Source organism: Mesoplodon bidens (assembly GCF_964165515.1).
Source record: "Mesoplodon bidens genome assembly, chromosome: 6".
Taxonomy (NCBI): Eukaryota; Metazoa; Chordata; class Mammalia; order Artiodactyla; family Ziphiidae; genus Mesoplodon; species Mesoplodon bidens.
In genome coordinates this window covers 8,297,068-8,313,147 of record NC_138162.1, presented here as the reverse complement: position 1 = coordinate 8,313,147, position 16,080 = coordinate 8,297,068, and the positions used below count along the sequence as shown (strand labels likewise).

Sequence of the window (16,080 nt, the reverse complement as noted above, 5' to 3'; positions counted from 1 at the left end):
CCATAGGTTTTGGGTCATCGTGTTTTCATTGTCGTTTGTTTCTAGGTAATTTTTGATTTCTTCAGTGATCTCTTGGTTATTAAGTAGTGTATTGTTTAGCCTCCATGTGCTTGTATTTTTTACAGATTCTTAAATACTGCTTTTAATATTTTTTCTTTGTAGTTAATTTTTTTTTTTTTTGCGGTACGCGGGCCTCTCACTGCTGTGGCCTCTCCCGCCGCGGAGCACAGGCTCCAGATGCGCATGCTCAGCAGCCATGGCTCACGGGCCCAGCCGCTCCGCGGCATGTGGGATCCTCCCAGACCGGGGCACAAACCCGTGCCCCCCGCATCCGCGGGCGGACTCTCAACCACTGTGCCACCAGGGAAGCCCTGTAGTTAATTTTTGATAGTTTGATTAGTATGTGTCTTGGCGTGTTTCTCCTTGGATTTATCCTGTATGGGACTCTCTGCACTTCCTGGACTTGACTATTTCCTTCCCCATATTAGGGAAGTTTTCAACTATAATCTCTTCAAATATTTTCTCAGTCCCTTTCTTTTCCTCTTCTTCTGGGACCCCTATAATTCGAATGTTGGTGTGTTTAATGTTGTCCCAGAGGTCTCTAAGACTGTCCTCAATTCTTTTCATTCTTTTTTCTTTATTCTGCTCTGCAGTAGTTATTTCCACTATTTTATCTTCCACGTCACTTATCCGTTCTTCTGCCTCAGTTATTCTGCTATTGATCCCATCTAGAGTATTTTTAATTTCATTTATTGTGTTGTTCATCATTGTTTGTTTGCTTTTTAGTTCTTCTAGGTCCTTGTTAAACGTTTCTTGTATTTTCTTCATTCTATTTCCAAGATTTTGGAGCATCTTTACTATCATCATTCTGAATTCTTTTTCAGGTAGATTGCCTGTTTTCTCCATTTGTTTGGTCTGGTTGGTTTTTATCTTGCTCCTTCATCTACTGTGTGCTTCTCTGTCTTCTCATTTTGCTAAACTTACTGTGTTTGGGGTCTCCTTTTCGCAGGCTGCAGGTTCGTAGTTCCCGTTGTTTTTGGTGTCTGCCCCCAGTGGCTAAGGTTGGTTCAGTGGGTTGTGCAGGCTTCCTGGTAGAGGGGACTAGTGCCTGTGTTCTGGTGGATGAGGCTGGATCTTGTCTTTCTGGTGGGCAGGACTGCGTCCGGTTGTGTGTTTTGGGGTGTCTGTGACCTTATGATTTTAGGCAGCCTCTCTGCTAATGGGTGGCGTTGTGTTCCTGTCTTGCTAGTTTGGCATAGAGTGTCCAGCACTGTAGTTTGCTGGTGTTGAGTGAAGCTGGGTCTTAGCTCTGAGATGGAGATCTCTGGGAGAGCTTTCGCCGTTTGGTATTACATGGAGCTGGGAGGTCTCTGGTGGACCAACGTCCTGAACTCGGCTCTCCCACCTCAGAGGCACAGGCCTGACACCCAGCAGGAGCACCAAGACCTTGTCAGCCACATGACCAGGTACGTGGGGAGTTTCTTGCCTTTTGGGAAGTCTGAGGTCTTCTGCCAGCGTTCAGTAGGTGTTCTGTAGGATTTGTTCCATGTGTAGAAGTATTTCTGATGTATGTGTGGGGAGAAAGGTTATCTCCACGTCTTACTCCTCCACCATCTTGAAGGTCTCCAATGTTCCTATTTTAAAGGTCACCATCATCCACCATTTATAAAGAGAAAGATTGTGTTTGCATTTCTGGAAGGATGTTTATCAAATTAACTGATTGGAAATAGACTCAGTGTTAGGGATCTTTTCTTTTCCACCTTTTCAAACTTCCCTATTAGCTATTTTAGAAACTGAGCATGTATCATTTTTATAACTGAAAAATTTCAATAAAAATAACAAAAAGGCAAGAAAGGGTAATAACCCAGAGTTGTTGAGGGCGTATGGTATCGGGCTGTCCTGTGTGCTGCCAAAGGGAGTATGAATCAGCAGGTTCTTTCTGGAGGGCAGAAAGGGTAACTTGTATACATCATCTATGACCTTAAAACTGTGTACTTCTAAGCATTATTCTAGGAAATAATCAAGTAGATGTGCACAGAAATATCTGAGCAAGGATATTTATAGCAGTATCATTTAATAATCGCAGAAAGACTCCGAATGCTCTGAATCAGAGGATTATCTTAAACTTTGGTAATCCAGGCACTGTAGTATTCTGTAGCTATTAACATCACGTCAGCATGTTGACATAGGGATGCATTCATAAAAGGTGAGAAAGTGGTATATTTAGTGTGATAACATTTTAATTTTCTTTTATTATGTAGAAATATACAAAGCATAAAATTTACCATTGTAACCACTTGTAAGTGTACAGTTCTGTGGCATTAAGTACATTCACCTTGTTGTGCAACCATCACCACCATCCATCTCCAGAACTTTTTCATCATCCCAAAGTGAAACTCTATACCCTCTAAACAGGAACTCCCCACTGCCCCCTCCCCCGGACCCTGTAGGACCACCATTCTACTTTCTGTCTCTATGAATCTGACTGCTCTAGGTACTTCGTATAAGTGGAATCATACAGTATTTGTCCTTTTGTGACTGGCTTTTTTCACATAGCGTAATGTCTTCAGGGTTCATCCACGTTGTAGCTTATGTCAGAATTTCCTTCCTTTTTAAGACTGATTAATATTCCGTTGCATGGATAGACCACATTCTGTTTACCCATTTGTCCATCAATAGGCACTTGGGTTGTTTCCACCTTTTTTGCGTGGATAATGTTGCTATGAACGTGGGTATACAAATATCTGTCAAGTCCCTGCTTTTAATTCTTTCATTTAACTTTTTAAAAATCCATCAATATGCATTAAAAATTAACCAGAAGAATATATATCAAAATGTAATAATATTTCTGGGTGACGAGACTATAGAAGATTATGTGTATGTGGTTCAGTGTTTTACAACTAATCAGACTTTCAAGCTGAAGTTACTTCTGTAGTTTAAAAAAAGACTTTTTTCTGAGGTGACTGTCAGGTGGATGCCCAGGTAACGCCCATGAGGCCCCCCAGGAGTGGCTGCTCAGCACTGTCCCCACCCCACCCCCATGTTTCCACAGCGGCCATGCAGCAGATGCTGACCGAGAGCTGTAACAGCCGGCTCATCCAGATGGCCTACGAGTCTCAGAGGCAGAACCTGGTCCAGCAGGCCTGTTCCAGGTAAGGTAAGGAAGAGGCTTCCCGAGTGAGGGACTTTGGGGAGCCGGCTCAGGGCCCAGGACCGTAGGGTGAGAGCTGGCACTGGAATCTCTTGCCTCGGGCCACCCCACCCTGGGCCATGATGTCAGGAGCAAGTTACCACTGGTCTAAGTGACTTTTCTGGTTGGACCCTAAGGAAGCACAACTAGCCGATGACAGAGCTCGGGTTTGACCCAGGCAGTGTGCTCTTGACCATGGTGTACTTATAAATCTCCGGGGCTCATGGGTGGGGTGCACTGGAGGGGGGATGGTGATGGGGTTGCCTTCATGCTGACAGCCACTTTGGGTCTGGCGTTCCAAGTTCACCCCAGCACCGTGGCTTTGTTGAAGGAGCTGCAGTGCCTGGCAGAGCCAGTTGAGAAAAGCTCCTTCGATGCTTAGCAGCCCCAGACAGGGACAGACCAACACCCCTGGCTGCCCTTGTGTTTCTCCTCCCACCTGGGTGGCTCCAGTGCAGATGCCGCCTCCTCCCCGCCCCCCCCCCGGGCACCTGGAGCATGCCAGCCTCCCCGTGTCCCTGCAGATGCTGGGGGTCTCTCTCCTTCCTGCTGGTGTGACCTTGGTTTTAGGAGTGTGGGCACTAGGACCAGACAGATGTGGATTCACATCCCACTTCTATAACTAACTGAAGTCTTAGGCAAGTTATTTTCCCTCCCTGAGCCTCAAGTTTCTTATCAGAAAAAGGGATAAATCACAGTACCTACTCCTAGAGTTGTTGGAGGATTTAATGGGCATTAATGATCGTACTGTCTGCCACATAAGGGTCCAATAAATAACAGCTACTGTTATGAAACAGACAAACTTAAAACCAAGATTGTACCAAAGTATGGACATATTAGGTTTGCAGAGTTTGGATTTTTGTGCCAAAGTCACTAGACTTGTTCTAGGGGATGAGAGCAGGTGAGAGACACTGGGGTGGAGGGTGAGACGTTAGTGCCCGGGAAGGACAGCTTTCTCTCAGCCTGAGTGGCTCACCTGGGAGGTCATGAGCTCCCTGTTGGTGGAGGTGGGTGGGCAGAGGCCAGGCAGCCACTTCAGGGGGGGCATCGTAGCAAGGATTCCAGTGGAGGGGTGGATGACGGGGCCTCAGAGATCATCTCCACAGCTCTGGAGACACAGAGACTCCGTCACCCTCCATCTAGGGCCATGGGATTCAGACAAAGCTCCATGTCCACCCCGCCCCACCAAGCCCAGGATGTGGCCCCCAGCAGGCGCTCCATGAGTATTGTTGAATGAATAAGTGGTTTATCTCCATCTCCTCCAAGGTGCCTGGCACATAGTAGGTGATCAGGAAATGTTCATGAATTTGCTGTGTTTCTGGCAGCATGGCTGAAATGGATGAGCGGTTCCAGCAGATTCTGTCCTGGCAACAGATGGATCAGAACAAAGCCATTAGCCAGATCCTGCAGGAGGTGAGCCCTGGGGGCAGGGGCTCAGGAGGGGGGGGGCAGGAGGGACGTGGGGAGCCCGGAGCAGAGTGGCAGAACTCCACGTGGAGGCGCCGTCCTGGACTCCTGGACAGTGTGCAAGAACCAAGATGCTTAGAGAGCTGAGAAACGTACTGACCATCAGGATGGGGGGCAGGGAGAGGCCTCTCTGGGTGGTCGTTTCCACTCACTGAAGTCTAGAGAAGCGCCCTCCCCAGGCAGCCGCTCCCCGTGCTGCGTGGGGCCCCATCATGAGGACAAAACGGGCAGAAGGCGGTGGTGGTACCCACCCCGTGGAGTGAGCCCCCAGACTCCTCACTTCCAATCCCGCCGCACCTCCATCTGCTCTCCCGCCAGCTTAGCGGGCGCATAGCAGGTGCTACTGAGTGGACGGGACCAGGAAGGACCCCTGTGATTTCCTCCCTCCTGTGTCCAAATTGTTCAGTCCCAGCTCTCCCCACAGGCCCTATTGGAGTGTCACTCCCCGACCCTCACATCACCTCCCTCCTTTCTTCCTCCGTGATGTTGTCCTGCCACTCCCTGGCCCATCGTTTCCTCTTTCCTTTCTCCCCAGCTCCCATCTCTCTCTTCTTCCAAAACGCATTGACTTAGTATTTGTGAGATTGTCTGAGGAAAGTGCTCTGTTTCTTAGAGGGGATGTCAGGCCTCGTGGTTAAGGTGAGGCTGAGAGCTGGGCAGACTTGCATGCTAATGCCAGCCGGTTCACTTCTCCGAACCTCGCTTTCCTCATCTGTGAAATGGGGCACTGAAGGTTCTCTCGTCATCGCCTCTTCCATGTGCAGCGCGGGAAGAGCCCTGAGCACGGTGTCCAGCACGTAGTAAGCGCTTAACAAGCATTATTTTAAAAAATTAAACAAGTAACCTGAAAAGTTGTCGTCTCTCTAAGAAACAGAAAAGGCATATGTTAAGGTGTCTTTGACGCAGATTTTGTTTTCCCTGCGGGCCCCCTGAGTGGCCATGCTCTCTGTTGCAGAGCGCCATGCAGAAGGCAGCCTTCGAGGCTCTCCAGGTGAAAAAGGACCTGATGCATCGGCAGATCCGGAAGCAGGTGAGTGCAGGCTGCGGCCCCCCCCCACAGACCCGCCCTGTGGGCTCTCAGAGGCATTAGGAGGGGGCTCCAGGCCAGCCCGACAAGAGGTCTCCCCGGCACCTCCCTCCCCTCACTGAGCCTCATGGAACCTACTCAGGGTGTCAGGAGGTGCCTGGGGCAACACTGTGCATGCCAGCAGGTGAGACCTGTGCGTGCTGCTTCTCATGATGCCCAGGGCTGAGGGACAGGAGGCCTTGACTGCTTGGCAGCCACAGGCAGGACTCCTCAGCTGGCTCAGACCTGTGTCCCTGTCGGCCCAGATTGAGGAGCTGGGACAGGCTTACCCCCAACCTGAGCGAGCAGGCAGGGCCTGGTGTCGGCTGAGGAGTGACCTGGACCTGGACGGGAGGAGGTGTGCTCTTGTCCGGGCTCTGCTGCTGACCTGCGGGCAGCCTTGGGCGAACCCTACGCTGGGCCTCTTGGCCACCCCCATCCAGCAGGGCTGTGTCTGGCTTGCTGGGCTCCCTGAGCACGTGGCCTGGGTGGCGGCAGACAGAGCGAGCTTTCAGGCTATGGGACGCACATCACCTTGTATTCAGCACACTTTGAATTTCACATTTTGCATGGTTGTTTTTTTCTTTTTATTCTTTTTTGCCAAAACCAACTTACCTTTTTATTTCCCCCTTTAATTTCAATCCCACATTGCCAGACATGAATCTCATTCCTCTGACCAGGGTTGGTGGGGTCATAGGAACATAGGGACAAAGGTCATAGGCACAGGGTAGAGAAGTCACTGGCCATGGGGTCTGACCCCAAGGGCTAAAAGCCCCCAGTCCACCCTGAAGGTATGTAGTGACTCCCAGACATTCTCACTCTGGGTGATTTTGACCCACCAGGCCAGCTCTTCCCTTTCAGACAAGCAGGGACATCCCAAGGAAAAGGCACACTCACTTACCTGCTGTGTGTCCTTGGGCAAGTTACTTAACCTCTCTGAGCCTCGGTTTCCTTGTCTGTAAAATAGAGGCAATAATAACTTCCTAATAGGTATTGATGAAATGATGCAAATAAATTGCACAGCACAGTCCTAGCATGTGGAATCTCAATAAATATCAGCTACTACTATTGTTATTATTATTCAGTCCCTTCCATTGCCCTCTGCACTCCTCTGTGACAGCTGTTTAGAGGAAGCAAGAGAATTGGACTGGTAAGAGGCTCAGTGAGAATTCCGTGTCTGTTCTTCACTCTGGTCCTCACCTGGAAGGAAAGCCCCTTCACTGCACATACCTTGATCAGCACCCATTCTGGGCTGGCCCTGTGCCCGGCTTTTGATCAGCTATACTGTCCAGGACAAGAGGGTCCATGCCGCAAAGCGTTCAGGGCCATGAAATAACGAATTCTTTTTAAACCCCCGCTGATGAGGTTCCCAGGGTACACAGGCCCCCTTCATTGCAGAGCGCCCCCAGAAAGGATTCTTAGATCTACTTGGCCATCCAAGAGCCAGTGGCACAGGATTAAACCGTGGTTAATGTGAATTAAAAAACCCCTGTCTCATCTTCTGTTTAGATTAAGTTAATAGAAACTGAGTTATTGCAGCTGACACAGCTGGAGTTAAAGAGGAAATCCCTGGACACAGAGGCGCTACAGGTATGTAGGGCTCCCTAGCCTGCCCTGTCCCCCACCCCATCCCCAACTAATGCCCCCACCGCCTCTCAGCTGCTCTCCAGCAGACAAGGCAGTGATGCTGGAGGATGCCCTGGCCCCAGAAGGCTCGTGGGAGCCCGGTCTGGGGGCCGAGCCCAGCGCAGGCCAAGGTTAAGGCTGGGATCAGCCCGTGGCTAGGCAGGAGGGTCAGAGGAAGGAGGGTTTCATTGCCAAGGCTCACCCGGCTGCATCTCCATCTCCGTGTTTTCTTTGTTTTGGAGCTGGGTTGCTACTGAGCTCCCTGTCTCTCTAAGTCATGCTTCTGGGGCGCTGGTTCTCACGGCTGACATCACTGGGGAAGGAGCTTTCTTGGTGTTCCAAGGATGTCTGAGGAGTGGGCCCAGCTGTGGCTCTATGAACTCCAGCCTGGGTGGACACCAGGGTGGTGTTCACACCTGGGTGCTCACACAGATGTGGAGGCTGCAGGGACTAGCAGATAGCGTTCTGGACTGCAAACCCGGAGCCCGGGTTGTCTCCGCACAGTCTTGCTGTGTGACCTGGGTGGGGAGGCAGGAGGGGCAGCCCTTTCCCTTCTCTGTACCTTAGTCTCCCCAGCTGTACGCAGAAGGGTTGGATCAATGATGTGTGAGGACATGTGCCCCGTACCAGGCTTTTGAGCAGAGCCTTCTGTCTGTCACCGTCCCTGTGTCTCTCCTCAGTGGAGCAGTCTTCATTTGTCTCATGGGTTTCTCAATGCAGGAGAAGACTGCTGGGGTCTGGAATCCCACGGGTCTGTCACTGTATGACGTTAGGCAGGTTACTTCCCTTCCCTGGGCCTCCACGTCTCCCCTGCATAAAAGGGAAATAGTCTTTCAGGCCCAGCCTGTGTCTCGGGGCCATCAGAGAGGAGTGGGCTAGGAAATGGAAAGGCCTCGGCCTTGCGGGGGTTGGTGTAGCTCTGAAAGAAGATGCAACCACCGTGCTTGGTGGGTGCCCATGCCTCCTGCCCGTTAGAGCTGTGGGGCTCCTGTTTTCGGGGTCTCCATGGGGTTTCCAAGAGGAGGAGAAGAGTGGAACACAGACACGAATGGGGCTTTCTCGGGTTTGCATATCACTCCATCTGTGTAGAGCCTTCCTGGCTGGCGTGGGTCACTCACCCACCCTCCCTCCCACTGTTGGCTTCTGCCCACGTGCTCCGTAGTCAGTGAGACTGAAGTCAGGTACCTGCTGCTTGTCATTTCCTTTGTTTGATGTTTCTTACCACTGCGCTGTCTTCGGTCACTAGATCCCGTGCCTGGCCTTACCCCCTGGGGAAGGGAGGTACAGGCTGGTGAGAAGGTGGGGAGGGGATGCTTGGGCAGAGAGGCCCCTCTGCTCTGTTCCCCAACTCTCAGCCTGAGATCAAGGACAGAGCCTTGAATGGAGTCGGACCCACTGTGGCCCCCCTCAGCTGCCAGCTGAGAACTGAGTGAGGGGGATCCTGCCGCCGCGCTGCGGGGACTTCTTGGGCCGGGGTACTGCGAGTTTCCCAGCACTGGGCGTGGTCTTGTGTTGCAGGAGATGATCTCGGAGCAGCGCTGGGTCCTGAGCTCCCTGCTCCAGCAGCTGCTCAAAGAGAAGACACAGCGAGAGGAGGAGCTCCGGGAGATCCTGGTGCGTCTGGCTTCCGCGTCGAGTCGCTCATGGGTTTGCTTTCCCTAAATGCTCTTGCTGTTCTTAGAAACACCTTCATTAGTCTAGTAATAGTTGTTCATCAAAGAAAAAACGGAAAGTTCAAAGGAAAAGAATCTTACTTCTGAGAGTTGTCTATTGTTAATGTTTTGAGGTCTGTTTTCCAAACATCGGGGTGCACGTTTATCGTGATGCATGTACGTGCCTGTAACACAGAACCGCGCACCCCTTTCCAACCCGCTCGTTTGCACCTGCTCTTTCCTGTCTTTCATGTCCTCTGCGTTCCTTCCGTGGCTGCATTGAGATGGGCCCTCGTTTGGCCTCTTGTCAAGCATACTTCCCGTTTTTTTACTTTTAATAAGCAAGGCTGTCTCGGCAGCTAAGTATTTGAGAACAGCCGTGGGTATTTGTTTGCTCAGGACAGATGCCCAGGAGAGTACTTGGTGTGTCCAGGGCAGACCATTTAGTAAAAGCCTTCGACAGGAGTTGCCCAACTGCCCCCTGGACCCAAATGGGTTTGACTCTGGCACATCATCAGGGTGGCAGAGCCCCATTTAGGGTGGCAGGTCAGGGTCACTTCCTCCAGAGCCCAAGTGCATCTGAGTGGTCAGGACCCAGTCTTTCCTGTGGCGTTGTTACTGCCCCAGACGTCCTCTGAGCTCCACCCTGGGCCAGGCCGTGTGTCGGGGATGGAAAGGAGCGAGACCAGTTTCTTCCCGAGCCCCTCACGAGCCCAGGTGGCGTGTTTGTGCCAGTCAGAAGCTGCCTGTTCCTCACGGTGACTCCCTGCCTTCACCTTTAAATTGCATCAATGTGTGACCCGCGCCCTGAGTGCCGTGTAGGGGCAGCCGTGCCGTGGCCGTGTGCTCCCGCCCTCAAGGGGCCTCGGGGACTCACTGTGTACCTCATCAGGACCTGACCATCAGGGTCATGGACTCCCAAAGAGAGGTGCGCCCACAGCCCAGAGAGGGCCAGGCTGGAAAAGGGGAGCCAGCTCAGCAAGGTACAGGAGGGACCACTAGAGGGGGCTGGGGAGACGCATGCAGTGTAATCCTGCCGCCCACATCACGTGGACGCCCAGCGCGCAGCTGCAGTCCTTGGTAGGTGGCTTGGTGGTTGAGAGCACCGGCTCCGAGCAAGACAGACCTGGGTCTGAATCCTGGCCACGACACGGGCAGCTCTTTGACCTTGGGCTGACTGGTATTCACTCTGAACTAATCACTCAGTTTCTTCACCTGTGAAGTAGAAACTACTTCACAGAATAGTGAGAATTAAGTACAAGGGCATCTCCCAGTGCACAGCACGGTCTGGCACGAAGTGCCCTGACGTTGCTGCTGCTGCTGCTGTTAGTATCGTGTGTTCACTGCTGTGTCCTCAGCACCCAGAACCGTGCCTGGCCCAGAACAACACTCAGGAATGTTTAAGTGATGGAATGGAGGAATCGGCTTGAATAGCATGTTTATAATTCTCCGGCTTTGTCAGGTGAAGCCCACTCCGGAAGCTGAAGGTGTCCTTAGAATCTTATTTCTCTCCCTGCCTGGCACCCAGAGGACACACCAAGCCTTCTTGGGGGAAGGAGACGGCTGCCTAGTACTTTGCTCTTCCCATAAGCAGATGAGAAGGTGTCCCCCTCCAAGTCATGATGCCCGGGGAAGGGGGGGCGGGCACCAGGTGTCAGCAGCCCAGGTTCCAGTCCCCCCATCAGGTATGCTGTGTCTGAGATCGTTCTCAGCAGTAAAGTGGGGGTAGTGATGCCTCCTGCCTTTCCGGGCTCAGCAGTTTAAAGGGTGAGGCAACAGTGGGTAGGCAAGTTCTTTGTAAAACACCAAGTCATCCACGTGCTCAGAGGAGCAGAGTTCACAGGTGTCACTGTCATTGTTTCTGTTCACTGACCTGTAACTAACAGTGTCTGCTTCCTTCTTGGCAGACGGAGTTAGAAGCCAAAAGCGAAACTAAGCAGGAGAATTACTGGCTGATTCAGTATCAGCGGCTCTTGAACCAGAAGCCCTTGTCCTTGAAGCTGCAGGTGAGGACTGCTGGCGCCCACCCTGCAGGAGCCTCTGGCCTCAGTGATGCCCGGCTTCCTGACCTGTCCAGTTTAATTCCATTCATATTTCTGGTGACTAAGTGTACCAGGTCCTGTGCTCGGCCCGGGCAGGGACAGAAACGAGAGGGAGGAGAGTTGGTTCAGGTGACTTTTCAGTCACTGCTGGGCAGAGCAGAGACCCGCAGCCTGCTGTGCGCTCACCAGCGCAGGGGCTGCAGATGGGACAGCGGTGGTCCCCAGCCTCCCCCACCTCCCTCCCTCCTCCTCCCTCCCTGCCCCTCCCTCTCTCCCCCACCTCCCTCTCCATCCCTTCCTCCCTCTCCGGCCTCTCCCCTCTCTCCCCCTCCCTCCCCTCCGTCTCTCCCCCATCTCCCCCTCTCTCCCTCCCTCCCTCCCTCCCTCTCCCTCTCTCACACGTGTGCACACACACACACCCTTTTTTTTTTTTTTTTTAAATAAAAATGGAGTCTTTCTTGGGAACTCCCTGGTGGTCCAGTGGTTAAGACTCTGCGCTTCCACTGCAGCAAGCACAAGTTCGATCCCTGGTCGGGGAACTAAGATCCCGCAAGCTACATGGCATGACCAAAAAAAAAACCAGGAGTCCTTCTATAAGGCTATTTTGGCAACTTTTTCCCCTCAACAATAGTGACAGGCTGTTCTCCAGGCCCGTGTGCGTAGATCTCCTCATTGTTTCCAGACGACTGCACAGCATTTAGGATCTGGATGAGCCCTCATTTGTTTAAACAGTCCCCTCTTGATGGGTACTTAAGTTGCTTGCATTGTCAAGTTTACAGAGTGGCAGTGAACTAACTTCCTCGTGCATCTATGTCTATGCCCTTACATATCCATTTTTGTAGGAAAAGTTCCAAGAATACGTTTTACATATTATGTTGTATGTATTTGAACTCTTTGTTTGCTGTTGTAAGTAATGAATTCTTGGTTTTTTCCCCATCCGTGGTACACTTGGCTTCTCCCTTGGGTCTGTCCTGTAGGAGGAAGGCCTGGAGCGCCAGCTGGTGGCCCTCCTGCTGGAGCTGTCGGCCGAGCACTACCTTCCCATCTTCGCCCACCACCGCATCTCACTGGACATGCTGAGCCGGATGGGCCCTGGGGACCTGGCCAAGGTGGGTAGCAGCTGCCCCTCGGGGGAGGTGAGGGCGGCGGGCAGGGCCCTGGCCCAACCCAGCCAAGGGGCCTCTTGCTCTTCATACAGTTCTTGGTGAGGCCCGCGTCATCAGCTGTCAAAGGGCCACCTTGCTCCCAGAAGGCCAGAACATGTGCCCCATGTGCCCCTAGTCATGTGGCTACAAAAGCCAGGGCTATGGGTCCTGCTGACCCCAGATTGTTGCCCCCTGCCCCCCACCCCGGTTCAGATTGGTTCTTCACCTCATAGGGCTGGACAGCCAGGACCTTGGAGCTCATCTGCACCAGCCCCCTCCCCACCCCTTGGATTTACAGTTATCACAGCAGCAGCACTGCCCGAGCCTGGTACATGCTGTACTAATTCATTTACCCTTCAAAAGAGACAAATACTGATGCCGGCAAATATTTGACAGTGCTAGGCGCTGTTCTAAGCATGTTTTACATACAAATTCATTAAATCTTCCCAACAACCTGGGCAGGCACGTGCTGACATTGTCATTTTTCGGATGAGGAGGCTGAGATACGGCAAGGTAGCAGTTTGCCCGAGGTCACACAGCAGAGCCTGGTGCTGGGGTCCATGCTGTTGACCACTCTGCTGTACTGCCCGGCCCTCGGCAGACGCAGACACTGGGGCTCAGAACCACGCTCAGGAGGACTCTCTCTGGAGGCTGAGGGACTGTGTGCTTCTGGTACGGCCACTGCTCAGCAGCTCAGCCTCGGTGTGAAGCACCTGACTGTACGAACTGTGACAGAGGGTCCTGACTTCCTGGTCGTCACAGGGGTGACGGGAGGTCATGCGGGTGAAGCTGTCAGCACAGCCCCTGCGCGGGCTTCACACCTGCTAAACTGTAGCTGTTACTAGTGTTGGTTTCCCTCTGGGCCTCAGTGTCTCCCTCTGCTGTACGGATTGTCGGGCCCTCGTAGGCCTCCACGTTTCCAGCTGAGGGTACTAGAAGCCAGGGAGGAAGTAGTGGCTCTGACCGTGCTGCAGAGCAGGTCCCTTGCCCAGCCCAGGCCATGACCTGCCCTCCTTTGTCCGAGCAGGTGGGCGTCTCGGAAGCCGGCCTGCGGCACCAGATCCTGCGCAGAGCCCAGGAGCTGCTGGACGCGACCAGGACCCGGCCAGGTACTGGTGCTGAGCCCTCTCCTGAGCAGAGCCCTTACGTGTGGGCTGCGGTTGGGGGCGTCACGTGTTTACAGTTCAGGATGAGTCCTAAGGGCTACTTCTAACCCTGGCCAGTCCTTAAGCTTCCCTCCTAAAGGAACAATTTATAAATGGGAAAAGCAGGCTCCAAAAATGGAAAAAAAGAACTTTTCCTACAGCAGTTTCAGGACCCTTCTGGCTTCCCTAAACCCACCCTACTAGACGTCAGGAACCAAACACTCAGGATCCCTGGAGTAGAGGGAGAAATCAGCCAGACCCAGTGCCCACCCTGTGCCCAGCACTGCGCCCCAGCGCAGGCCTGTGGTTTGGATGTAGGAAGGTGTTTGTGATGGTTGTGAAGGAGGTGCCCTGCCCTCATCCGGAGGCCCGGGAGAGGGCAGGTGCTGTGGCTGACCCAGGGGGAGGTGCGGGAGTCGGGTCTCCTGTGTGCCGAGCAGGACAGGTATCAGGCATTTGATGACCACCATGTCAGGCCACCTTTGCTGCAGTCCCGTGAGGTGGGCACCATTGTTACCCGCATCTGAGGGATGAGGAAACTGAGGCAGAGATAGGTTAACCCTAACTCTAACCCTTAGGGCTTCTTCCTGATTGTGGCCGCCCTGCAGGGAGGGGCTGGGCTGGAAGGCTCCTGAGCTCCAGAGGGCAGGAGAGCCTCAGGAGTTTTCCCAACAGTTCTCTTTCTGATCCCAGGACTCAGTATGTGTTATATTAAATATAGAAGTGCCCCCTTACAGTGATGGTTTTGGGGGGACACCATGATACCCCTAGAGGGTCTAGAGTGGTTGTGATAGGCTTTTTAAAAAAACTTCAGGCTTTTTACAATTATAAAAAATACTACTTGTAATTTAACCTGTAGAATAAATGAAAAACATGAACCAAGGGGATGGGGGTCAGGGATGGAGAGAGACTTGGGGATGTTGCCTGTGCACGTGGTGTGATAACGAGAGAGACCGATTCTGATGTCCTCCTTGGCGGCAGTTGGGACCCAGGCAGGGGACGCTGGATCCAGGGCAGAGCAGTGGACATGCTGGGGGCTCTGCCGGAGGACAGGGGGAGCAGCCTTGAGAGCTGCTTACTCCTCTCCCTGCTCCTCTGGGCCACCTGCGCCTGGGCCCCTGCTTGGAGACTCTGCGAGCGAGGTCTAGTCCTACCCAGGGCTCCTGCGGGGCAGCTCTACCACCATATGGCCCTGTGGCCTCGGGCAAGTGGCTTCCCCCTCTGAGCCTCCGATTTCTCATCTCTGACAGTGATGAGCCCTACTTGCAGGGTGGCTGTGAAGGATTCAGAGTGTGTTAGGGGTAAGAGGCCCCAATGAACCGGCGCCCCCGCTGTCACATTTTACAGGTGGGGGAATGAGGCTCAGCAAAGAGAAATAAGAGGGTGTGTAGGAAGGCAGGATCCTGCTCAGATCCCATCCCGCTCCAGCTCTCTGTCCACTTGGGGCAGGCAGGGCCAGGGGAGGCCCTAGGGATCGGGGTCAGGTGGCCATGACCCTGCCTCAGCCTCTCTGTCCCCACAGAGCTACTGAAACCACCCCAGGGCGAGGTCCTCCCCACGGCCCCTGAGGAGCTTCCCGAGGCAGTGAGACCGTCAGCCCCCTGCGCAGAGGTGGAGGCCCAGACCTCAGAATGTGTTGTGTGCCTGGAACGGGAGGTAAGTCTGGGGCAACGGGCCCAGCCCCGCCCGCCTGCCCAGCGCCCGCCGTCTGCAGCCTCCCGGGCAAAAAACAGGAAATTAAAATGACCCCTGATCCCATTACCCAAACATGAGTAAGGCTAACATCATTTTCTGGGCCTTTTTTGCAAAAGAGGTTTTTCTCCCACTTAGGAAGTTTCCCTTCGTGTATGTATTAAGTCATTAAATATCAACAACACAATTTTCTCTGAAGAGACTTTTTAAAACCTGTTTTAAAAACTGTAACAAAATTGATGCCTATTATAAAAATTCAGCAATGTAGCACGTAAAATACTCCCCCTCCCCCCAGTGTGATCCTACTTAGAAAAGGTCACCACGTTAGTAGTTTGATTACCCTGTGGGTTTTTTGTTTTTTTGTTTTGGTTTGGTTTTTTTGTTTGTTTTTGTGGTACGCGGGCCTCTCACTGTTGTGGCCTCTCCCGTTGTGGAGCACAGGCTCCGGACGCGCAGGCTCAGCGGCCATGGATCACGGGCCCAGCCGCTCCGCGGCATGTGGGATCTTCCCGGACCGGGGCACGAACCCGTGTCCCCTGCATCGGCAGGCGGGACTCTCAACCACTGTGCCACCAGGGAAGCCCTACCCTGTGGTTTTTGCTGGGCTCAGGGAATGCGGTGATACAGGGGGCCTTGGTGGTTATAAATTTAACCAAACCGCTGCTCTGGGCCCCGGAGGTGGCTTCCTAGCTCTTGTTATTACAAACAGTGCTATACTGAACAGCCTTGAACAGAATTTGGAGCACATCCTTGGTTATTTCCTTAGGATAACTTACTAAAAAGAGGAAATGCTAAAGCAAAGGATAGACACACTTCCATGGCTTTTAATCCATAATGCTGGGGTGGTTTTGAGACCGAGGGTCCGGGCAAAGTGCATAGAAAAACCAGAAATTGGGAACAACGTGCACATCCAACGACCGGGCTGGTGAGACAGGGTGGGGCTGTACAACGTGCACGGCTGTTACAGAGAGGGGCCGAGGGTGACCAGGAGGGCGGTGGCACGTGCTCCTGTGCGGACTGGAGCGTGACGACCGTGCCGCCCGATCATCCCCGGG

At 52.9% G+C, this 16,080-nt stretch overlaps 1 protein-coding gene across 5 annotated transcripts in view; it reads left to right on the top strand.

Annotated features, from left to right (window-relative positions):
* LRSAM1 (leucine rich repeat and sterile alpha motif containing 1) overlaps positions 1-16,080 on the top strand; it is a 44,881-nt gene that overhangs the window by 26,153 nt on the left and 2,648 nt on the right. For 4 of the 5 annotated variants that reach the window (XM_081236516.1, XM_081236518.1, XM_081236517.1 and 1 more), the window contains 9 exons: positions 3,053-3,152; positions 4,516-4,603; positions 5,613-5,687; positions 7,233-7,313; positions 8,868-8,963; positions 10,909-11,007; positions 12,021-12,152; positions 13,216-13,297; positions 14,856-14,989. In XM_081236516.1, the coding sequence (XP_081092642.1) occupies positions 3,053-3,152; positions 4,516-4,603; positions 5,613-5,687; positions 7,233-7,313; positions 8,868-8,963; positions 10,909-11,007; positions 12,021-12,152; positions 13,216-13,297; positions 14,856-14,989 (887 nt within the window). Of the gene's footprint in view, positions 1-3,052; positions 3,158-4,515; positions 4,604-5,612; positions 5,688-7,232; positions 7,314-8,867; positions 8,964-10,908; positions 11,008-12,020; positions 12,153-13,215; positions 13,298-14,855; positions 14,990-16,080 lie in introns of those variants that run through there. The other variant, XM_081236520.1, reaches the window with a different exon arrangement.